The 25,025-nt window shown below is 41.6% G+C and overlaps 1 protein-coding gene across 3 annotated transcripts in view; it reads left to right on the top strand.

Annotated features, from left to right (window-relative positions):
• LOC114789682 (low-density lipoprotein receptor-related protein 1B-like) overlaps positions 1 to 25,025 on the top strand; it is a 186,110-nt gene that overhangs the window by 92,562 nt on the left and 68,523 nt on the right. For all 3 annotated transcript variants that reach the window (XM_028978929.1, XM_028978928.1, XM_028978927.1), the window contains exons 33-45: positions 3,039 to 3,179; positions 3,954 to 4,079; positions 4,373 to 4,504; positions 6,549 to 6,683; positions 6,834 to 6,963; positions 9,871 to 9,997; positions 10,143 to 10,294; positions 10,614 to 10,738; positions 11,183 to 11,554; positions 15,347 to 15,536; positions 17,527 to 17,731; positions 22,126 to 22,318; positions 24,667 to 24,792. In XM_028978929.1, the coding sequence (XP_028834762.1) occupies positions 3,039 to 3,179; positions 3,954 to 4,079; positions 4,373 to 4,504; positions 6,549 to 6,683; positions 6,834 to 6,963; positions 9,871 to 9,997; positions 10,143 to 10,294; positions 10,614 to 10,738; positions 11,183 to 11,554; positions 15,347 to 15,536; positions 17,527 to 17,731; positions 22,126 to 22,318; positions 24,667 to 24,792 (2,154 nt within the window). The remainder of the gene's footprint in view (positions 1 to 3,038; positions 3,180 to 3,953; positions 4,080 to 4,372; positions 4,505 to 6,548; positions 6,684 to 6,833; positions 6,964 to 9,870; positions 9,998 to 10,142; positions 10,295 to 10,613; positions 10,739 to 11,182; positions 11,555 to 15,346; positions 15,537 to 17,526; positions 17,732 to 22,125; positions 22,319 to 24,666; positions 24,793 to 25,025) is intronic.

Raw genomic sequence — 25,025 nt, 5'->3', positions numbered from 1 at the left:
TGTGAGTTTAAGTGCTGTTCTTGATTCAGACTGAAGTGAAAAATAGCAGACTAATATTTTGGTTTTAACCTGATTCTTTGTGCAACTCTACTCTGTAACTATATTGTAACAATATTCAACAATGAACAACCAAATAATTAATGAGTGGCTGCTTTGTGGTTTTATCTGGGTTGCAGTATATTTTTTATTTTTATGAACCTGTTTAGTTTCAAGGTTACAGTTCCCTATACTGTCTAGTCAGCTTATTTCATCTGATTTGCAGCTCTCTCAGGTGTAGTAATGGCTTCATTTTCATGGATATCGGGGCTTTAGCTGCGCTATAGATAATTAATTTACTCTCAGAGGAGAGTTTTCTGAGGAAATGTGAATGAGAAACTCTTAATATTATCTACAATGGCTCTTACCAATGTTTTTTTTTAAGACTGAATGAAAAAGGAATAAGATAAAGCACATGAGCATTCTGTACATGGACCAAACTGGATTAGATCTACCGGGTATCTGATTTCCAACAGAGCTAAACTATGAGGCAGCTACCAGGGAAAGCAAGAAGCTGAACAGAAGGAATTGTGTGCACCTTTTCCTGGCATGACACACAAATAGAATTGAAAGTAATAGAGTGAAAGAGGCAAGCAGAGAGAAACAAGTGTGAGGAAAAAAAGATCTGATTGATAGGAGACAGAAACAGACAATGCTTACTGAAGAATGTAAACTCCACCTTCCATACTACCAGTCAAGATGGAGAGACCATGGAGACTAGGTTCAACTACAGCTCATAGTCAGGCTGAGGAGTTACTTTTGGCCTAGTTGGGGTGGAAATGAGAAATACTCAATCAGATCACCATGCTATAAAATATCCATCTTTGAAATCCCTCATTTTGTTCACTAGGACCCGGTCTGTAGATATCATTTGCATACTATCTCAGAACCCAACTGTCTTTTTTTTTCGTTTGTTTTGTTTGTTTTTATATATATAGAAAGTGTAAGTAAGAGTTTTTTTCTAAACAGGAAGGTTTTTAGCTTGCGCCTGAAGATCTTTTATGACTCGGCTGTTCGGACTTCTAGTGGAAGTTTATTCCACCACTTAGGAGTCAAGACAGAGGAGAGTCTAGATGAATGCTTTCCTAGTACCTCAACAGATGGTGGTACCAGTGGAGAAGTGCTGGAGGATCAGAGAGATTAAGGTATGTGGAAGACACTCGTCTAGACTCTGTGTCTTGGCCCCTCCACGGTGCTGCCCCACAGTGACAATCACTTCACTTTAAATGGCAGTTTAAGACCTTCCTCTTTAGAGAATACTTAGACTAACTTATGTAAGGAAAAATATAACCAAGCAAATAAAATGAATTGTTGTCATAATTGGGGTCCTAATGAACCAGAACTGATTTTTTTATTGATGGTAACATGAAAGCACATTGTAAGTCGCTCTGGATAAGGGTCTTATCCAAGCTGGAGCGGTCGAGTAGCGCTAAGTGGAAGACAGTAGTCCAGTTTGGAGATGACCACAGATTGGACAAGCATCTGAGTAGCCTGTGTTGATAACAATGGACGAATCATCTTAATTTTGTTGAGCATTTTTTTGTTGAGCATCTTCTTTTGCAACTTCATTATATGACGTTTTCACCAGTTTTCACCTCCAGTCCTATACAAATTATGGCTTCTAGAGTGTAATACAATGCAGGGCCAGGTTCAACAATTTGACTGTCAAGCTTACAAACAAAAAACAGTTTCCTTGAGACTTGTAGTGTATTTTTTATCGTTTGAAGTGTGTCCAGGCATGGTGTAGATGCTTTCAAAGTTTTATTTACCATAAAAAAGTAATAGTAACTGTGTACATGCCATGATAAAATTATGAATATTTACCAAGTTACTAACCAGGTTGGCCTACTGCATTACATTTCTCCTTGTAAACTTTAGATAAGCGGATCTGTTTACGGGAGAAATGGGTATCAATAAATGAAATCATATTTTGAGCATGTTGGGAATATTCAATAGCCGTCAGTCTTTTATGTTCAGTTGTGCCGCTTTGTACGAGATACTCCTTACTTTAGTTTTATATTATCTAAACACCAATGGTGTAAACAGAACGTGCTGGTTTGGGCTACTTTTCTGTCCTCTTTATTTCCCATGTTTGATCCAGATTCCTCGCTTTCCAGCCCAAAGCCAAGAATAATCCTGCTTTAACCATCTGTAACCTACTCAGGTCTAGGAAGGGGCTGGAGGGGAAAGAGCGCAAGAAGGAGAAACAAGCACAGTATCTTCCAGAAGAGCTGCGGTTTGTGCTATAGTGCCGAGTCGATGCCATCCATGGCTGTTGTGTCCAGACGCTCTTGTCGGCCACAGCTCACATGTAATGAGTTTGCAGATGGGGTTACATGTCTCTACTACTTCCTGTTCCCAGTATGAGCCTCTGCTCCAGAGACCAAGAAACATTTGCCATCCCTCTACATTAATTGCTTGCTTTCCCTCAGTCATGTCTTTTCCCTCGGCCACATATTGTCCTCCTGCTAAGAATAATATACATCAAAGTCCCAAGTCCCTCACAAAGCACCAGGCATGTAGCGGATTGTATGTCCCATCAGTCAGATTCTGATTCAATGAAGAAACGAGGGAAGTGAAATGGCTTCGTTTTTCAATAACTACAATCTGAAAGTCCTCCCTAGGGAGAGCTGTCTTATCCTTGTTGCACGTGGTAAATTTGTTATTTATTGGTGTGCAATGGCAATCGGTGTGGTAGGAAAAGAACACTGGACACATTTACACGACTTGCACAACAAACAGGACAACAAAAATGAACACAAACAATAAATGACCGTGACTCAAGACAATAGGCTCACTAAAATACATAAATCAGGTGGATACAATGTTGGGCAGACAACATCAACACCAGAAAACGGATCCAGCATACCCCAAAATCACCACCGAGACAATTGATTTTTCCCTTTATTATCAGATGTGAGAAAATGTTTGACCGAACCACTTAGGAAAATCCTCTCGTCTCCTGTTACGTGTGCTAAGGCTGCTTGGTTTTGTGTGTACAGGAGCCAAGCTGTGGTGGGCTGATGACATTCTAGCACAACTGGGAACCGTCAACAAGAGGGATGGCAGGAATGTGGCCATTATGCGGAACAAGACAACTGGAGTAGTCCATATGAAGGTTTATGACAGGGAAATGCAGAAAGGTAAAAATATGCATATGGAAATGCCGTGATCCATATACAGGAATATCAGGTGAAGCCATAGAATTCATTTTATTAATATTAAGACATTCATTTTAATATTGCATTTTTTGTACCAAATTTAGTTTCTGATTTGAGGATATTTCTCAAAACCAACATAGTAAATGAACATTATAATTGTCTTTAATTTAAAAAAATATATATATTTTTTTTAAATCTATTTATTTGGTCATACCTGAGCCAAGGTTTTGCAGCACTAATGTATGAGGTTGTGAATTGAAAAAATATATATTTTACTCATTTACTCACACAAAAAATATATATCATCATGGCTCTCCCATTCATGTTAATGCCAGTTCCATTAGCAATATTGGACTGGACTCTTGCATGCTCTGCTACTGCAGAAGAAAGTCAATTAAGGCATCTTTAAAGTAAACCTTTTTAGTACCTTTTCCGATTTACTCAGACCAATTAGCCAGTCCGTTTATCTCTTTGACACCGACCACATGGGAGTGCCAGTGTGTCTTATTACTCCACTTGAGATGAGCTTGCTGAAGTGTCTGTGAAGGGGTGTCTCGGGAACTTCTGACCCCTTTCCCTACATCTCACCATCCCTGTAGGCAGTGGCATTATTGACATAATCAACTTAATTAAAGTCTCATGTGGTCTATACCATGAGAGTGAGGTCGCTCTTAAATGGTTATGATAGTTTATGATTTTTCTGTGTGTGCTGTTAGTTTCCTCTGATACCAAGTCTTGGTGTCTTGTTTTCTAAAGGACGAAACCCATGCCAGGTGAACAATGGTGGATGTTCCCAGCTCTGCTTCCCAACATCAGAAAGCACACGTAGTTGCTCGTGCACTGTGGGATACAGCCTCAAAAGTGACCGAATGTCATGTGAAGGTACAGCGATGAACTGCCCAACAAACAAATGCAGGGTATTATCAGCAATAGCTTATAACAAGACTGTCTCTGCTGAAATCTGTCTATTACAATTGTTCACAATTGAGTGTAATATATGTATATTTGTATGAAACTATGGTAATTATTAAACACACAAAATTATGTGGCCATGTAATTATGATATAAACATATTTTTAAAAAGGGATATATTTGTCCCATTTCTCTTTATGGCACTATGTGGTAATAGAATAATCTGTTCACTGCTTTCTCTTTAACAATTATTCTGTCTATAGGAGTTGGCTCCTTCCTTTTGTATTCCGTTCATGAAGGTATCAGAGGAATATCGTTAGAGCCGACAGACAGTACTGAAACGCTGATGCCCGTCTCAGGCACACAGCTGGCCGTGGGTTTGGACTTTCATGCTGGTAAGACAGTAGCTGGTATCATAAAGTGCTGCAAAATCATTGCCAGCTGTTCAGATCTGAAGAACTAGTGTCACAGGGTCATGAAATCTAATTTGTTAGTAATGACAGTGTTGTTGACAAGTTATTTTGTATTTTCCTTTTTTGTAATGAGTCAAATTTAAAATGCAAATTGTTATTATATAATGATTTGCTAAGTATTTACTAATTGGCAATAGTTGCATCATTTGATTGTTTCCTTTTGCCTGGACACAGCTATCTTGATCTTATTATTATTATTTCTCCAACCAATATACATCTCCTGCTTCAGTTTGGAATGCCAATTACTTGCTCTTGACTCCCTGTGCACGTAAAGTTAGCTATATTAAAAATGTCTCTGAGGCATTCTACTCTGCTTTTTTTCTGCATGCTCGGTAAACACAGTATATTTAGAAAATTAACGATTAATTGAATATGTAAAGAAAAACAGTCATATGTTGTGATTCTGAGATTCCACTTTGTTCCACCCCTATATACACATATAGGGTCAGTTTCTATTCAAAACTCATACAACCCATCTAAATAGCCACCCATTCTTATAAATGCCTGACTATAAATGTAGAAGTACCGAATCCTGCGCTACAAAATCCCACATCTTGAATTTTCACAGTTTCTCTTATCTGTACAGTAGCACCACAAACATAAATGATATATGTATATTATTTTTTCAGGCGAAACATTTACAATTAAAATTAATTTATACTTTTCTCTTTTCTAAGAATTACCTTCTTTTGGCAAATGAAATATCCTTCAAAATACTTGAAAGCTCTTTTTAGTGTTGACTTCTTGTTAACCTTTCAAAAGGAACTTATTTTGAAATTTGCTAATTTTTGATGTCATCAGTAGGATCTATTAAAAAATTAGTACTCGGTTCTTTGAAGCAGAAAATAAGGTAATTTGAGTTGGAAAATGTGACAAAGCTTTTTTTTGGACTAAATTAATTTTGTCTGTCTTACAAAGTCAGATTGAACGACAGTGTTACTATTAAGAGAAGACAAAACTAGTTCAACATTTAGTATAGGCAGAGTGTCCAAGTGCAAAGAGTAGATGCTTCCAAGTGGGCGCTGTCAGATGTAATAAGAAGTTAACTGTGGGTGAGGAGATGCCAAGGCTTTGCTTGAAACTCAGTGTAATTGCTGTACAGAGCTGGATAATCAATATCAGGAAAATACCCTTGTGATGAAAGTTCAAAAAGCACTTTTAGTGAATGATCTTTCTAGAGGCATACAATATTATAAAATATAGGACCAGAGCAGTCCATTGATGTAGTTTTTTTTATTACAGAAGAGGAGTTGAAAGTTTCCTAGTTTATTATAATTATTATTTTTAGATTAAATGAAGGTCTGCCTTCACGTTATCACAATATAGTGCTTCTCCTCAGAAACTGTTTAATTATTCTACAAATTATACAGTGCATTTGTGGTGCTGTAAAAATGCATGCACTTTATGATCATCAGTTACCTCACTAACTGGGGCAATGGTGGTCTAGCGGGTAAGGAAGTGGACTCGAAAGGTTGCCAGTTCGAATCCAGAGCCGCCAAGGTGTCACTGAGGTGCCACTGAGCAAAGCACCGTCCCCACACACTGCTCCCCGGGTGCCCTCTAAGGCTGCCCACTGCTCACCAAGGGTGTGCACAGCGTGCTGTGTTTCACAATGACAATCCTTTTTCATTTTCAGTACCTTCTGACTAGATGCTAGATTATTTTGCATAGCAACAAATTCAACATCTAATTCATAGAGAAAACTGAATCCTAAATATTTAATTGTTCATTATAATCTCAAACACAGTCAAATTGTCACTCTGTATATACCGCAACAGCAAAAAACTGCATTTTATTTAGTCACATCAGTTATTAATTTTGGCTGTAAAAAAGGAGCAACAAAAACAACTGGTTGCCCACTGGGCTTTTGTGAGTCTGTATTTTTGTTATAGAGTGTATAAATAATACATGCTGTGATAGTTCCATGGCTGAGAATAATGATGGCCTATCCATGCATTTGTCACAGCTAATGACACAGTGTACTGGACAGACATGGGCTTAAACAAAATATCAAAAGCCCGACGAGATCAGACCTGGAGGGAGGACATTATCACCAGCGGCTTGGGTCGGGTGGAGGGGATTGCAGTGGACTGGATTGCAGGTAAAATCTTTAGTCGTTTTTTTGTATTTTCTTTTCTTCTGCAACCAGAATCAATGAATTAGTCATTTTGACATTTTCTGAATTGCTCAGTTTTGTTACGCTTACTGTGCTCTCTGTTGGTTCAGGTTCTTTGTTACTTTGCCTCCAAAGGTAATATTTACTGGACGGATCATGGATTCAATCTGATTGAGGTAGCTCGTCTCAGTGGTATATACCGTGCAGTGGTGATCTCCAAAGGACTTGATCAACCCAGAGCCATTGCTGTGCACCCGCTGAAAGGGTGTGTACCATATTTTATTTGAGTCATATCTTTAAAAACCATAGCTCATGAAATGTTGCTCTCCTTCTGCCTTAATAAGACCAAAATGTAGGACTGATCTGGCCGCTAAGGAATACCAGGAGCTTCATATCACCCTTTTTGATGCAACTTTCAACGTATCTGCTGTTCTCTAAAGCGTATAGCCTAGATAACACCGGAGCAATCCACAGGGGCAGTGGGAAAAGCAAGGGGAACAATGACTCTGCTCACTGCACCTCGTCTTCCGAGATGCTTCTGAAGGGATTATGTTAAAGAATCCCAAATCCCACTCAAATCTCTGCATTAAACACACTAGCTTGAAGTATCAGTGGTACATTACAGTAGCCCTTTGTAATTAAACAGAGCCTGTTTTATTCCTGGGGTCTTATTTTACACCGCTTTTATCATTTCACTCAAGTAAACCAGCTAAGGGCATTGCCCATCAAACTTTTATTCAGCTCTGTGCTTTATTCTTTACACATTTAACAGCTAATAAACATAATGGGCAGTTATTTGCTGAGGCTATGGGCATTATTATGCCGTTAAACAGTGTGCATAGGTGCATTATTATTTCTGTCACAAAGAAGACATTTTTAATGACGTTTTAAATCTCTGTTTATTGACAGCTGTCAATTCTGATGGGCACATTACACACACAATACTTTTTCATTTTTAATTATTTTATCCCACCGCAGTTAATACATCACATGTGCAAAGATAATTTATGGTCATGTGTCTTTGTTGTTTCATTTGTTTTTTCAATGTAAATCATTACACTGCACTAGAGAATCATTATCCTTACACTAGCGAACAAGCTCCATACATAGCACTGCTCAGATTTATAAGCGAGCGTCACCTGATGACCACAAGAGGTGTAATTAATTAAGAAATTGTTAATGTTGTATTCTGCAGCCATCTATTTAGAATATAATACATTTTTGTTCTCCAGTGTTGCACCAGTAAAGATGGTGCTGCTTTGTTGAACTCCAAAACAAATGCTTTAAGAAATATGTGGGAAGAATACATGCAAATTCAGTACTTGAAGCTCTGCCTCTATGCTCTGTCAAATGTGTTTATGTCTTGGTTGAAACTGACTTAATTCCTTCATGAGTTCTGCAGTGCTGAGAGAAACTACACCTGCATTGGAAACTGTAGCCTCTTCAGCTCTGTTAAAATCACAATAACCTGTTTTGCAGAGAAAGCATCCACATAATTAGATATTTGAATAAGGACCCAACCCTCTGATTGGTGTTGTCTGGTGTTGCCAAAAATAACAAGCAGTGCATTGTGCTGCCTTCATTTAAATGTCCCTCCCACCTGTATTAGCTTATTTACTGTCATGACTGAGGGCTTAGTGACCTGCCCCTGCATGTCCCTGCTGCTGCCTCCAGTATCCCAGACAGAGCGGCAGCCGGTGACTGAACTGCAGGGTTGTACCTTCTGGCAACATGCAGGCTCTGCTCATGCATGGCATTTCTGTGGGTGCTTTGCTTGACCCCTCATGGGCCTGTTGGATCGAGCAGGCCCTCTTCCTGCCTGACCTGGCTGAACCCCCTTGCCACTCTGAGGGCTCTGGGGCACTCAGCCCCCCAGGGCCCCAGGACCCAGGACCCACTGGCACCCTGTATAGTGTTGGGAGGTGTGTGCATGGAGTTGGGACTGGTGTCCACTAGGAAGGGGAGACGTTCGCTGCAGAAGACCAGGGCACAGCGCTGGCAGCCTGGGGGGAAACGTCCGCGAAGAGGGTAAATGTGTCCATGACTGGCAGAGCAAGATCTTCCTGTTGCAGGATCTTCCCGTTCTTTGCCCAGGTTTACACCGCACAGCCAAACTCCTCCTCCTCGCCATCCTCACACGAACAAGTGTGTTCTTCTCCGTTGCCCTTCTCCTCTGCGTACTGCTGTCCTTCTTCTTTGGTTGGCTGCGACATTCTGTCATGGCTGAGGGCTGACGGGGGAAGGAAGCGCAGGAATGGGACATAAACGGTTTTACTTCAAAAGATAACAAAACAAAAAAAATGAGGGCCAGAAGACAGGAACAAAAAGGAACAAATGAAAACTATTTGACTGACAGGAACTGCAAACCAAAACATACGCTCTCTACAGAGATCCACATTAATGTCGCAGCACCTACTAGGTGCTGCTGACCTGCCTTTACGGAGTCCTGAGTAATAATGGATATTTGCCTCCAGATGAGATTACTCAGGACTACATAATTAGGTGCCTCGCACCAGCCCAATGACCTCGGGGCGTCACATTTACACGGAGCTTCTTTAGCATGTGCTTAAATTACCCATCCACTCAGTGCCAGATTTTTTAAAATGACTGTGTCGTGGTAGCGTCTGTGTTGTGCTTGATATTAATGCTCAGTGTTTTTATTGAGGGAAACTACTGACCTGTAACTGCAAGGGCATTTTTTTCCACAGAGTCTGACAAACTTAAATGGAAAATAGCTGTGTTCATTTTTATGTGAAACTTTTAATTCAACCACTGGTGAAAAATGTTGATGAATACAAAATGAATTTTGAATAGCCGTAAATTGTCCTTTTTCAGAAAAATCACTAGTGGTTGGCTTTATTTGTGTCATCCTCAGGTTTCTTAACATTTGTTTTAAATTAGCTATGTATTTATTTTAAAATATGCCACTGTGCTTTTAATGCATGTTGCTTTATTTTAATTTTATGAAAAGAATTATGCAGTGTCAAAGGCTAAATGAAGGCTTGTTTTTCAAGAATTGTGGCCTTTTAAATGTATTCAGCTGAAAATTCATTCCTATTCACTCTGTGTGGTCTACCAGCAGACTGCCCTTAGGACTAACCTGAGTTCTGAGCTGCTCACTAAACATACCACCGTTGGTCTTCATTTAACCTTGTGCTGGTCTCTTGAGCAGGTTCATGTTCTGGACAGAATGGGGCCAGACCCCTCGCATTAGCAGGGCTCGGCTGGACGGCTCAGACCAAGCCGCGCTTGTTAACTCCGGAATAGCCCGGCCGAATGGTCTCTCCATCGACTACGAGGTGCGCTCAACTTCCACATGTTGCTTACTCAGCATCCCGTGATTCCGGGGATGCGCCCCGCCACCATCCCTTCTTATTTCTGTTAATAAAATGCCCCTCGATAAGAGAGCGGCCCACTGAAGTTGATTCTGAAATTGCGTTTCAGGAAAATAAATTATACTGGTGCGATGCCCGCAACAGCAAGATAGAGAGGATCAACCTTGAGAGCGGCATGAGCCGAGAGATTGTACTGTCAGCGAGCAACGTGGATATGTTTTCAGTGGCCGTCTTTGGGGCTTACATCTACTGGTCTGACAGGTAATTTATTTTTCCATAAATGTTACACTCTCTAACTGGCCCATACAAAGCCAGCTGCCCCACCCTTGTTGGATTAGCCATCCCTTTGCAAGGTCACAGTAAGAATATAGAGAAAGCTTTGTAATGTGTCGAGAAGAGGCACCTTTTTAATATAAATGACTAATAGCTCAATGTCACTGCAAGGGTAGGTTACCTCACCTTCTGTCAGGCCAGCTGTCTACTGTTTTTTAATGAGTTCTTTGATTTTAATTAGTTGAGCGCCATTGATTACCTCTCGTCAAACTTCCTTTTCCACCCTGCTCTTCCTGGTATGTGGCAGGGCACATGCCAACGGCTCCATTCGGCGCGGCTTCAAGAATGACGCCACAGATGCCCAGACTGTCCGCAGTGGCCTGGGGGTGAACCTGAAAGATGTGAAAGTCTTTAACAGAGTTCGGGAGAAAGGTTGAGGTTTTGTTTAATGAACATTTTTTATTAATTTTTTTATGCAGTGTGACCTGTTTTGATGATACTTAGTCCTTGTCAGTAGGGTTAGTATCTTTTACACTTAAACCTAGTTCAGCAGATGCAGCCTGAATTATACAAGCAGGCAAAACCATCCTTTGACATGCAGTGTGAGTTTTGCATTTGTGGTTAATTTCCTGAACATCCTACTAATTGCCTACAGAACTACAGAATGTCAGTTTTTGCTTAAAATATTCAAATATATTAATAAAAATATAACTCTGATATCAGATCAAGAGAATTAAGGACTCGTACAGGATGTGCTTGAGCTTGGGCCTGGAATATTATTTCCAGGAGGGAGTAGTGAGCCTTCAGAGGGATTATCCACCCCTAGTTAAGAGTCTCATTAATGAGTCTGAAATCTCTCTGTTGACTCTTGTGCAGATACAAACCCCTGTGGCAGGAACAACGGTGGGTGTCAGCAGCTGTGCTTCCATCTCGGAGGTGGCCGAAAGTCATGCGCCTGTGCTCACGGGTACCTGGCTCAGGATGGGCACAAGTGCCATAAGTACGAAGGGTACCTGTTGTACTCTGAACGCAGCGTATTGAAGAGCATTCACCTCTCCAATGAGAACCATCTCAATTCCCCCATCCGGGCCTTTGAAAACCCATCCTACTTTAAGAATGTCATCGCCTTGGCTTTTGATTATCAGCAGCACACTGTGGGACATAATAGGATTTTCTTCAGTGATGTCCATTTTGGGAATATACAACTTGTCAACGATGATTGGACAGGACGACGGATCATTGTCGAAAGTGAGTTTTCAGCTTTACATTAAATCACTGTTGCATTTATTGGTTACCAAGAACCTTTGCAGCTTGCAAGACACTTGATTGAAATAATGCTTTATTTACCAATGTTCTGGGATTGACCCATCCAGTCGAAGGTGCAAGTTTATTGGAGTACAGGATGAAAAAACAGGAATGTATTTTGGGGCAGGGGAAGTGGAAACGGGCAAAGGAAAGGCTCACTCACACGAGGGACACTCCACACATTCACAACCCCTGAATATATGGAACAACACCATTAACACACAACCATACACCTACACAAGAGTCCCAACAACTGTGACTTGACCAGTTGGTGTGGGCCGCACCAGGACTTCCCTGTCACCCCAAGGCAGGAATATGCATGGAAGCCCACAGCAGTGCCAACAACATCGGCAAAACTTTAAAACTGCCGGCTAGGCCTCACCAGCCCACCAAACACACACACCGTACACACTCTCATACCATGCACACAAACAGTAACAATAACAGATTGCATAGACTGGACCCGGTACACTGGTGTAGGTACTCCTTTAAAGGAGGGACAACAGATACGGGTAATCGGGAAGGGGTGGGTCCTGCACTCAGTGCCCTGGGACTGGCAATCGCACCCAGCTTACACTGGATGCCAGAGAGGATTGTTACAATTTTCCTTTTCTCAGTGTTCTCCTTCCTTTTGTGGTCTTGTATATTACACAGTATTTGGGAGTCATATCCTACAATCTCTAAGATCATTGGTCTCTTGGTGTAACAGGAATGGTCATTTGGTTAAATGCAACATATTATTGATTATTCAGACAGAATGCAGTTTGTATGTGACCATGAGCTTATATGACAGGTTTTGATTATCTGTTATTAAATTATGACTTTTGATAGAAATGGTGCAGTCTGTGCTTTTAAATAGCATCTGAAATGAAGCATTTGTAAAAACATGCCCAAGTTACCGTTTGGACCATTAGTTTTAACTCTCAAGCATTGGATCATTGCATGCCGAATAACATTTTGTTAACTTTTTTAGTGATTTTCAAAATAATAGTTTTGGACAAGACATCCAGTACTGCTGTTTGTTTAGACCACCAAAGTAGTGTAAATTCCCTCTGAGAAGGAGCGACAAACCAGAATGGCATACAAGGTTTTGTTTCATTTTAAAACTTCCAGTCGTGTTCATTGACAGAGGCTAGAACTTATTTGCTTACTCATACAATAAGTAGAAAAGTGGTCTTCAATGTAATCACTCTTTTTCATGTCTTCATGATGCTGAAAGACAGTCTTAGGACAGGTACAAGATTTTAGATTGGAATTTTTATGATGGATTATGATGGATTTTGTCCATATGCACATTTTAATCCGTTATGTCTTATGGATATACTTTGGTTTTGCTCTGGGAGGGGATTTTTATGTTTGTCCATGTGCGCAATATCCACCATTTTCACTTCTCTCTCCTGTGTCAAAAGTCTAGCCTTTGAAGCCCAAACAGATGCAGCTTTCTTTGAACTGTTCAGCCTTCCTTAAGTGCATCGTTTTGATCTTATCTATGTGTTAGGTGTGTTATTTGGGCCCTTTGTACGCTGCTTTCATATTTCTACCCAGCCTCAGCGCTGTGCTCCTGTTGGGGTTTTTATGAGTCACCCAAGCGTATTCCCATGTGACTCATAAATCTGCAATGTCCGCCTGTTGCCCCTTGTCAGTGACTGAGGTAAGTGGGGGTTTTACCCCTGCTGTCACCGAAAGATCAGCAGCCTGTCCAGGTGAACGCTGGCAGCAGTGCTGGGTATGGACAGCCCATCATCTCCATCAGATGAAGAAGAAAAAAATCTGTCTTCGTTAACCGCTGCAACAGTGATGGATGGGAGTCAGCAAACGATGCGATAGCGCCTCCGTTCCCGTGTGTAAATCACCCCGGCGCGGTTTACTGTGCTGTGTGTACATGGTTAATCAGCGCTGCTGCATGTCGGCCAGTGTGTGATTCACAGCATCGGGGGCTGAATTTATGTACGACTGTCTCTGCTCCTTTTGTGCTGACATCTACCGAGATGGTAAAATGATTTCCCAGTGGCGGGAAAAAATTGAGATGTTCAAAAATAAAACCCTTTTTGACGATACTCTTCTGAAATGTGAATACACCCTCCACACACCGTCTCTGCACAAAACATTGTGCTTTAGGTTCAAAAGCATTATCGTTTTCCTTTAGCGGCCCTCACGTGCATATTTCATTGCTGAGGAGGTCGGCTTTGTCTCTTTCACTCCCTTGGTGTGCAGAGAGGTGAAAGGGGCTGCAGGCCGTGTCAGTATTGCATTGAGACATCACGTCCCCAGCCTCCTGCTGCTCCGAGAAAGAAGGGCTTCAAGCTGACTTTGCTCAAACACATCTGACCAGGAGAGCAAATGGAGACCAAAGCAGCAGAGATAAATAAAAAATAAATAAATAAAAATCCTATGGCTAACAAATACAAATTACTATTTTAGAAACCATGTAATTTGTGTGTGATCTAGTGGCCTTTTTGTAATGTTGTAAAAGTGGTGCCCTAGAGTAAACGGGTTATGTAAGAAATTGGTGAGCGCCGCCTTTGTCTCATTTGGGTGCTTAGAAAGATCTATGACTGCATTTAGGGGAACATATTCCTTTCTGCTTGGCTGAAGGGATTTGGGGTATGAAACAGAGGGACGTAAATTATGCCATTGTCTTTCTGAAATTGAAAATCGCAAAGGCTGCCAAACTGCAGAGCCACAGCGCTGTTAATCTCCAGGCACAGTTTGACTCTATTCTACCTGGCTGCTTGTGTTACGTTTTGTCCAAATGAATTGGCAGTGACTGTGCTCTGCTCTTCCGTCCAACTGGGCTGGGTGTCATAATGACAGAGGACGAAAGCTTGGCCCATGAAACAGATGTTATGGATGCCGTGTTTCACTGGTCCCATTGTACGAGTGTGCTGTACCAAATCTGCTCCATCAAGAAGATTCCAGAGGAATAAAGAGACGACTTGACACTATTTTCCGCAAAGCCCTTTGCTGTAATTATTAATGCGGTGACGGCATGGTATGAAGAATTTTTGTCGAATTTTTAGAATGACCTCTATATTATACTCATGTATTGCAGGCACAGACACAAGATGCAAGTAAATGTTCTGTTTATGTCTAGGGGTGAGAACGGGCATGAATATGCAATGGGTGTAATTTTGGACAGCAAGAAAAGTGTGGAGAAACAAAGGGCACAATAGGGAATAAAAGTTGACAAAGTGGAGAAGAGAGTGAGCAGAGACAGGTCCAGCAACAACACAAGGCTAGGCTAAGATAAGCTTATGATAGGATTAACTTTTATTACCCACTAGTCACAGGCGTGGACAACGGACTATGAACTTTCCCCACAGGCAATGCATGGCCTGTACATGGCCTGGAGGGGAGCAGGGGGCTTGATCATTTTTATTAAACTTTTTTTGAACTTAACTTTTGCTAATTTAGGTATGTATTGAGTCATAAAAATAGACATACCAAGAGCCATAGTGGATATCGTGTTCATACCAAAATCAAATGCAACTGCGCAGCACTACCATACATAAATAAAAACAATACATGTTTGGCTGAACTAAAATATTAAATGACTTTCTGAGCTTCAGGACACAGTCTAATGATAACTGACCATGTCTTCTGTGGCACTTTGGTTTATAAAAGGATACTGGAATAAAACTGATGCCAGGCAACCTATGCAGATTACGTCCAATCAGTTGGCTGCATTCTTACTGGCTGCCTGTCAGGGGACTCAGAGCATTTTTTCTTCCTCAGATGTTGGATCAGTGGAGGGTCTGGCTTACCATCGGGCCTGGGACACGCTGTACTGGACGAGCTCTACCACGTCCTCAATCAGCAGACACACTATTGACCCTGGCCGCCATGTGGCCTTCCAGAGAGAGCCAGTGGTCACCATGGCTGAGGAAGATCATCCACATGTGCTGGCACTGGAAGAGTGTCAGAAGTAAGTTTCCACCATTTTTGATCATTGTTTTTTATTTTTTGGACCTGGGTCTTGATTCTCACAAGCATTGCTTGAAATATTGCTTTTGGCATTGGTATTTGGCATGATTTTTACGTTTTTGTTCAGAACCTTTTTGTATCCTTGAAAACATTAGCCTGTACTTGTCTGGAGGGTAATGAGGGAAAAGCTAAATATTGAATTGCATTAATGCAATTTGCAGTTTAAGTTATGGGATGGGATAGAATGGGATGACTTCCTGTACGAGAACCTTTATTCCTCTCGGTAATTTTTTTTATATGAATGTCTCTGTGGATGAATCCTTTACATGACGTTTCCATCCTCAATCTTTGTAACCGTACATGGTTAATAATTCTCTTCTGTTTTTCTGTCAGTACTTTTTGGAAAATTAAGTTCCAGAGAACATAAGGACGAGACTTCTTGCCAAATTATTTTTTAATTAGCTCACATAAATCATTTGACCAGCAACTGGAAAATGAAAATAAATACAGACAGCTACTGATGATCTTGTGAGGATGCAGCAAATCACAGTATTTCTGTTGCTTCAATGATAAACTTCCTTTACTTTAGGCACTTTGACAGCTAAGTGGCCAAATCAGAGTTCGCGAGCAGGGGAGGGTGTGTGAAATTGGCAGTGGCATCCTGCGGGGACACCTCAGCATGACATCGTTGCAGCATTTATGGTATTAATAGAGGCCAGGCCTTAGAAATGCAGCTGGGTATCAGTGGCGGTCTCCAACTGGCGTCTTCACTTCACTCCCACGTGAAGCCGAGGATGTGAAAATCACAGTTAGCGTCTGGCCTGCTTTGCCAGTGAATGCCTGCCTTGCTCCAGACCTCTGTGCTCAGAGACTTTACAGCAGGGGTGGGCAGACTTATTCTCCAAAGGCCCAGTGTTAAGGACTGAGTAATTGGCACAAAAAAAAGGGTCAGTGTCATATTTCATATTATTTTGCAAAATTAATCTGCAGTACGTAACAAACATCACAGGTGGTGTAGATATTGTTTTTGAATATAAAAAACAAGATAATTACAGACCAGTGATTATAATAATTAGCATTGAAGTCAACACTGGACACATGTTTAAGGAGGTGGCATAGAAATTAAAGAAAACAAAAAATATGTTTTAAGCCAAACAGTGATTTATATTTATGGCAGATGCCCTTATCCAGAACGACTTCAGTCAGGTACACAATGGTAGTAAGTGGGGTTTGAACCATCTTCTGGTTTATAGGCAGGTGTGTTACCTACTAGGCTGCTACCACCCCCTTAGTATATTACAGTTGGTTACAGTATGAATGGTGTATATGCAACATTTCATTGCAGTCCACTGATGATCGTTCCAAATGAAGGATGTGTAGTTCAGCTGTCTTCTGGTTTTGAATGGCTTAGAATGGACTATGGCACCACCCAGTACTGCTGTCCACGTCAGTGAAAACACTCAGATTTCCTAATCTGCATTAACATTTACGTTTAGTAATAACATTTAGTTAACATTTAGAGCAACTTACTATCAGTAGTTACAGGGCCAGTCCCCCTGGAGACACTCAGGGTGCAGTGTCTTGCTCAGGGATACAATGGTAAATGTGTTTTGAACCAGGGTGTGTTACCCACTAGGCTACTACCACAGATTTACTCTATGGTGTCTTGCCTGTAGATTAAGATGTTTTAGGAACAGACCATGCACTGTCTTGAGCCAGTTCTCTTTATCATAACTGTTCTCACAGTGAGCTGATCAGGTGCACTGAGTAAGATACTCTTTTTATTTAAGTGAAGACATTAATAAAAATAAATTTGGTAAAATGACATTGGAAGATCTTTATCTGTCCCACACAGATCACTATCACTATCTCACTCACTCACTTTCTTTCTATCTTGTTTCAGTACACTTTTTTGCATTGTCCTTGATGCCTTTTCATGTTGAATTACCACCAACTGCTAATGGCATCTTTTATTTCCTTCTGTCTTTCAGCCTGATGTTTTGGACTAATTGGAACGAGCAGCATCCCAGTATCATGCGATCAACTCTTGCAGGGAACAACATTCGGGTCATTGTTGGCACAGACATCGCCACCCCTAATGGACTCACTATTGACCACAAAGCAGAGAAGCTTTACTTCTCTGATGGAAGCCTGGGGAAAATAGAAAGGTGTGATTATGACGGCTCGCACAGATATGTGAGTAAACACGCTCTCTACCTCCACCACTGAATGCATAACATGTCAGCTAATGCATTATCCACGGGTTAGGATTCGCTTCTCATAGTGTAAATGGGCTGGAAGTATGGTAATACATCGAAGTGGAGAAAATGCTGCCGCCTCTCTTTTTTTCAGTGAAGAATTTGAGATGGCATACCTCTTTTTCAGAGTAATGAATCCGCTGTCACTTTCAGTCTATGACCAAAGCCACTTGAGTGATTAATGTCTGATTAGTGTAAATGGTTGAGAGCGTGGCAATGCTGTGTGATAAAAATGATAACAACTAGGGTCCTATACACATCTGCCAATATATGAATGCTCAAAATGTTGATTTGATGTGGGCTTTAGCCATAACATAACCCTAGTTAAGACGTCAGGGTTCATCCTAATCTGCATAGCAACTAAACTAATTAATCCCCCTCAGTGAATAACCAGGTTCTTGGAAGCTTCGGCTTCATTGTGTCCCTGCCACCCAGTGCTAACCCATCTAATGAAGGCCACATGAGTCCTGGCTCAAGCTGGCCTGCCAGTCCACCAATTAAAAGGTGCAAATGAAGCTGCACAGTTCTGCAATGAAAAATATAGGTGTCGTACTCATTATTCGATGATAAGTATATTAAATGGTGAGTAGGTCTTGAATTGCAAGCAGCAGTGTCACCACTACCTTTTAAAAGCAAGGGTTCATCACTTAGCCTTTTAATCTCACAGTGAAACCCTTAATATGTTCTGATATAACAAGGAACAACTGCACAGTATGTATGTAATAAATGTCGGATAAATGTTTGAAGGGCCTTCCATTGCGGTACCCTTCAACATGTGACATAATGGCCCTTTTAATCCAGCTGGAATAACACTTCAAATGTAATAACCTTTGACGTTTGCGTGGTAAGCAGGTAGTGCGGGTGCCATGTCCATGGGCTCATGCTTAATCGGAGTGGTGTTTATGAGTGTGCAAAGTGTGGCGATATTTCTTTCACGTGTCACCGTCCTGACAGCCTGGAGATTATAATGCTGCACTAGGTGTTTGGTTATGGCTGAGCCCCTTCGCCACACACGCGCGCACACACTTCCTCAAAGTTAGAGTGGTGCAATTAGACTGAGGACGTGACAGAGGGGACAGGGTGAGGGCTGTGGCCTCGACATACCTTCACAGGGGATTAAAGCTGAAAGACGGTTATCCCTACACACCTCTGAGTGTCACCGTTAAGACTCTGGTCCCTAGAAGTGCCTGGACAGAATCAGGAACCTAGAAGCCACAGATTGGTGTGGAGTACATTTTAGGAAGGATGTACTCTACAACTCTCAAGCCAAAGAACATAAGTATGATTGAGTTTAAGGAATTACCCAAATTCATCCAAACTGTGCCCAAACTATTATATATATCTGATAACTATTTGACTGTGTACTTCCTCCCAAAAGTAAACCAAACAAATGCACTTACAATGAGGTGAAATTAGTACAGAAAAAGAAATGAATGAGTCTGTTCCACATTTTGATCACTGTAAGACATTTCTGAAATCATGGTATGTCAACAAATCAGGATGCAGATGAATCTCCAGTCACCCAGGACCAGAGTTTTAACCCTCAGATAATCCTCATTCATGATTATGAAGGGTACTGGCTGGCTACCTGCAATTCTGCAATGAATATACAGACCTGGTCTTCCAAAGGCTATGACATAATATGACTTTGAAGTAAAATGAAATGTATTTAAAATGGTGCTTGCTGTCTGGTTATGAGAAATGTTGTGGATGCTGATTTTGTTTCTGCCTAGTAAAACTTCAATCTGCTTATTTATGGCCTGTGTGATTCTGAAATGTCTCATGCCTGAAAAAAACATGCTGTGCCAACCTCCCCAGTGCAAGGTCACTTCCTGTCTTGATGTGCTTTGGGTGGGTCAGAAAATACTGTAACTCTTTGTGCTGATTGAAAATCACTAGATCTATACACCCGAGGGAAGGTATATACACCTAAATATACACCTGACGGAACGTGTAAGAGAAACACCATAATGTTAATAGTACATGTGTAGCAATTCTTGTTTGAGGTCTGGTTTAGGTTTGTGGTTTACAGTTTAAAACTTTTTGTGTTTGTTTTCAGATATAAACCGCTAGAAACAAGATAGGAATAGAGAAGCGAACAAAACAAGCTGTTCGTTTGACTGTTTTTTTATAGCAGGCTGGGTAGATGTGTACCCTAATTCTGTCTTCTTGAACTGTGTTGTACATTGTGGAACATCGAATCGAGATTTTAGCCTCAGTTCGTTCCAGTCCTAGTTTTGTGAGTTTAAACAATCAAGAGTCTGGCAGTGCTGCTTCCCAGCTTATGCTGTGTTGTGCTACATGCAACCCAGTTTTCATATGTACTAAAACTCCCATGTGGATTGCACTGGCATGTTCCCTCCTAAAATTTATGAATTAAGATTTAACATTAGGGCCGTCTATGTAAATGATTTTGGTTTTATCTCTAAAGCATTTTTTTATTTATTCAGGGAAATCAGAAGTGAATCTAAAATCTTTTATTTTAAGGTGACATTGATATGTTCTTTAGAAATGAAATATGCTATTTTGAAATATTCAGGTCACCCTTTGATAAAATAATAATAGCTTTAACACTTTTGGGTTAAAAGCAAGATTTTTGCTCTCTGGGAGCCCATTTTTTTGGCAGATTAATTGAGTATGTGAAGAGCATTTCTTAATACTAAGGGTCTCAATAGAATAGAATTGGTCTGTCTAATTGCGATCTGATCTGGAAGGTTTGGCTCAATCTAATACTGTCACTGCCTCTTTTCACTGTAGTTTCATCAGGCGATCTACATCAGTTGTTTAAAGTGAAGTGAGATTGGATGGGCACAGCATTCAGGGAATGAACTGTATCTGCTTCCTGGTACTGCTGCTTGGGAAATCAGGGTCAGGGCTGTTTAAAAAAGAGACAATTGGATATTCAGCTAAACATTTCCATAGGATGTTCAAATCATAACAAAATTTGGGATATCTATTAAATTCTAACATTTGTGAGAAACACAATCTCAGAAAAAAAAACAATAGTGAATTTTTTGGTTCATTAGTTACCTGTTACCTGTTTATGATGTTACCATCATGCAGTACCATCATACCAACGTGCACCATCATGCAGTGAGCAGGACTACCAATGAGAATTCCTGCGACAGTAAGGTTACTTATTCAGTCCCATAGGAGAGGACACATAAAAGGGCCAAGATTTTAAAGTCATGGTTCGGTGAGTGGGCTTGGAGAAATATCTGAAAGCAAGCATGTGATTTTTTCAGAGAAATCTACTTGCTCCTCCAAAACCCCTTACCATATCTTTAAGAACATGGACGCAGATATAAACAACAAACCCATCTGTGATTCATTAATAAATTCTTTATTCTCTTGTTTTATTTATTTTTTAAATCCCATCTGCTCTGCTTGTCAGCCCTTGTTTTTTTTCTGCCTTTTCCATGTTGTTTTTTATATTCTTCTTTTAATCAACATCTGTTGTCTGGTGTCAGGGTGCGTGTGATCGTGCAACTTCACCGTTTCGAAGCCTCTCTCCCCTCTCTCCACCTTGCATGTGTCCTGTCGCTCTGTCTCTGTTGAGGCTTCCCAAAGGTGTGTGTGAGGCATCTTCTTGCATCTGTCACCATGACAGCATCATTTACACTCCCAGCATTGGGGTTAATCATTTATGGAGCGCCCTCCGCTTTCCATACCGCGGTCCCGTCTGTGGACTTTATGTGCTTTTCTGATCAGTTATTTTGTTGTTCAGTGATTTAGTCCTGAGTTGTAAGAATCTTCAGCAGCCTGGCTGAATTAGCCTGTAATTGCTGTTTTAATGGTTGCGTGTTCATCTCTCTATTACGCTGTGATGACATCATAGAGCAACACAAAAAGCCTTTACCTAATCAATTGTATAAAATAAAACAGTAATATGTTAAACGTTATATCATTTTCTTCTTCCTTCATTGTATCTACACCTTGTATGTTGAACTAGAGGCTATTACCCAGCTGTTCTCTTTTATGGGTGGTGGGTCACTACTATGGGCAAAAACTACATGACAGTGTCACTGATATTATTAGGGTCCATCTAAGACAATTATCATCTTTGTACAATGACACTATGTTGAAATAGGGATGGCTAGTATACCTAAAGGTTTGATGAAACCCATAAGGTTGCCAGAGGGTGTAGTGGATGGTAGGTTTATTTTCTAATAAAGTGGCCTGTGAGTGGTTGTGTCAGGACATTTATTCTAATGAAACCACATGTTGCCACAGTTGTTTCTCAACGTTTTTTGATGTATCAGCTTTAGTTCACTCTGTCCCACATTTCTCCTGTGCCCACTGTAATTGCTTTTTACTCCATTCAATTCGTAGGTTATTGTGAAGTCAGGGCCAGGAACATTTTTTGGCCTGGCTATTTATGGCGACTTCATCTTTTGGTCAGATTGGGTGCGGAGGGCTGTTCTTCGCTGCAATAAGTACACAGGTGGAGATATGAGAATCCTTCGAGCTGACATCCCTCACCAGCCAATGGGGATTGTTGCAGTCGCAAACGACACCAATAGCTGTAAGTAATTCACTTCAATCAATATGATGGACGTATGCAAGTGTCTGGTTTTGTTTGTTGGTTTTATTCATTTGCCACAAAACATTATTGTACTTCATGCAGTTGCAGCGGCATTGCAGGTGACCAAATTGCACCCTGCTTGACTCAAATGACCCAAAACATATTCATACCCCTCAGGATTCTATCTATTTATGCACTCCACAGACATGATGAATGCACTCTTCAGTGTATTCACATTATTCATAATATGTGGCCCAAAAGCCAGGCCCAGGGGTCCGGCAGCATCCTTAAGTGGCTTTTCTCCCTTCTTCTCTCTCTCCCTCACTGTCTCTGAGTCACGGCTGACAACCGTACACATATTTCCACAGGAACTGCATATGGCTCCATTCAGCCATGTGCCATGCATTCCTACTGTTCACTGCCTGGTACAACAGCATCACTGTAGGAGTCAGACTGGGCCATTTCCGATGGAAGCGGACAAAGTGTCAGTGGGAATCACGTCATGCAGGTCCTCAGAGCGTCCCACGTGACAACCAGAGCTTCCACCATTCTCTGTGTTAATTAAGGTCACGATGTTAAACTGACGAAGCCCATGGGAATTCTCAACTGGGCTACCTCTCTGCCATTCTCATTCAAACACAAACACACAACACACAAACACACGCACATTTGTGGTCGAAAGCTCTTAAATGGTGAAATGCTGCGAGGGATGTGATCACTCCTGTTTTAATCCAGGGTGACAGGACATGAGAATTCCCCCCCAGGATGTGTAGCTGAGTGTTATTTAATGATAAATTTGCATGTGTGCCATGTTGCAAGTGCATCCTGTTAATTAAAAGTGTTTCTGGTAAATCTTTTGATTATTGGAGCTATTTTAATGTTCTGTTCTGTAGTGTATATTAATTATTATTTGCAGGATGAAGGACAAATGTGTCAATATCAATTCAAAACCAAAAATCTCCCTGTCCTCCTTTTTACATACAGTACAGTATGCAGTTTTTTTGTGTGCTTTACGTTCCTTCCACAGAAAATTAATTTATTTGTTCATTCATTTATTTATTAGGACAAACATGCCAGTTCCACCAGTGTTACTAAAAAGCGGCTTAGCTGCTTCAGCTCCCAAGCACAAACATTAGCGCTAAGTGTTCGCTCTGCTCCACTCAACACGAGGAGCTTTGGCTCCCAGTGGCCTAGACTCTCCTATCTGTGAAATGCAGCTGACTTCATTGAGCCAATCAGACTGGCCTGTCTTCCCACCCTCACACCGTATTAGAACTGGTGGAATAACTTCCTGCTTCTTTACACCCGCGGAATCTCTGGCAGTAGAAGCTGCCCCCGCGCTTCATATGTTCCTTTATTTATTGATGGCACACGGGGCGGAGGAGAGGCAGAATGCTTTGGGACCGCCTTTTTGAAATCCCTTCCGGAAAAAACAAAGCTCCATGGCACAGTTACAAGGTTTCGGTGGGAGGTGGCTGAATTGCAGTAATTAAAAAAATGCATGGCAGGACTGACTGCTTTTTGCCACTCATCACACCCCATGACATCTAATATTGGGAAAGGGGGGGGGTCAGCTTTCAGTGCGACAACAACCCAACAACCCAATTCACAAATTAGCTGAGGGGCTGGATATTCAAAAGGGCACGAGTTGAAAAAGACTGAAAGCGGCGGGCATAAATGGGGTCCGCACGACCCACGGTGGGTTGGAGCTTTCTCCTTGCCCGATGCAGTCAGCTGCATCTCCGCAGCTGACTGATGCGGAGGGAATAGCCGTCTCCGCCTCCCCCCCCTGACTTGGCAGGCCGGCTGGCACCGAGGGGGCGCAGTTCACAGCTCTCCACTTCACGCCAGCGTCCATGCCAGGCACAGTTCAAAGAGCCCCCCGCCGAGAAGGCGCAGCTTCCCTTCTCTCTGCCGAGCTGTGTTTGCCCTTGAAGACTGCAGAGCGAAGCTCTTCAGAATCAGCCAGCTTGGAGAAGCAGCAGAACAAAAAAAAAAAAAGAAATGTCTGTGAGAGGACACGGTATTAAAGGTGTGTGTGTGTGAATGCTGTGCAACAAAGCCACCGCTCAGTGTGTAAGGACATTAGGACAGCTCCTCTGAGAGAACCGTTATTGCCAGCCGCCTCAGGCCTAATGTTCAATTCAAGGCTTGCGAGAATCTCACTGGGGGTATTGCAGGGTCCTTCAGCTGATATCATTATTCTCATTAAGATAACCTCCGCTCCACTCCAGTCCACTTACTTAAGATGGCTGTTCAATGCAGAGGCAGGCAGCGTAGGAACTGGGATGCGAGCAGCAGCGGAATGTCATTCTAAGCAGCTGGTACAACTTCTTCCCTTTGTTTAGGTGAACTGTCCCCCTGTAGGGTAATGAATGGTGGGTGTCAGGACCTCTGCCTTCTGACCCCTCATGGCTCGGTGAACTGCAGCTGCCGAGGAGAACGGGTGCTGCTGGAAGATAACAGATGCGTCTGTAAGTCCCGTGTCACTTTTGCTACTTCATTAATCACGCCGAGTCATTTGCAGCGGCTGCAGTTTTGACATGCTCTTTGTTGCAGGCTTGCAGTAATTTTTACCTGGCGCTCAAGACATTCTCCTCCTGAGTTTTAGACAAAGGGCTCTACGTGGCCCACGTCCTCAGTTTTATATTGGAATCAATACCTTCTTTAGGGTAGGAGATTTAAACTGGTGTTATGGGTCTGTAAA

This window comes from Denticeps clupeoides, chromosome 5 (assembly GCF_900700375.1).
Source record: "Denticeps clupeoides chromosome 5, fDenClu1.1, whole genome shotgun sequence".
NCBI lineage: Eukaryota > Metazoa > Chordata > Actinopteri > Clupeiformes > Denticipitidae > Denticeps > Denticeps clupeoides.
Note: the sequence above shows the minus strand (reverse complement) of the source record. Positions and strands in the feature narration are given on the sequence as shown.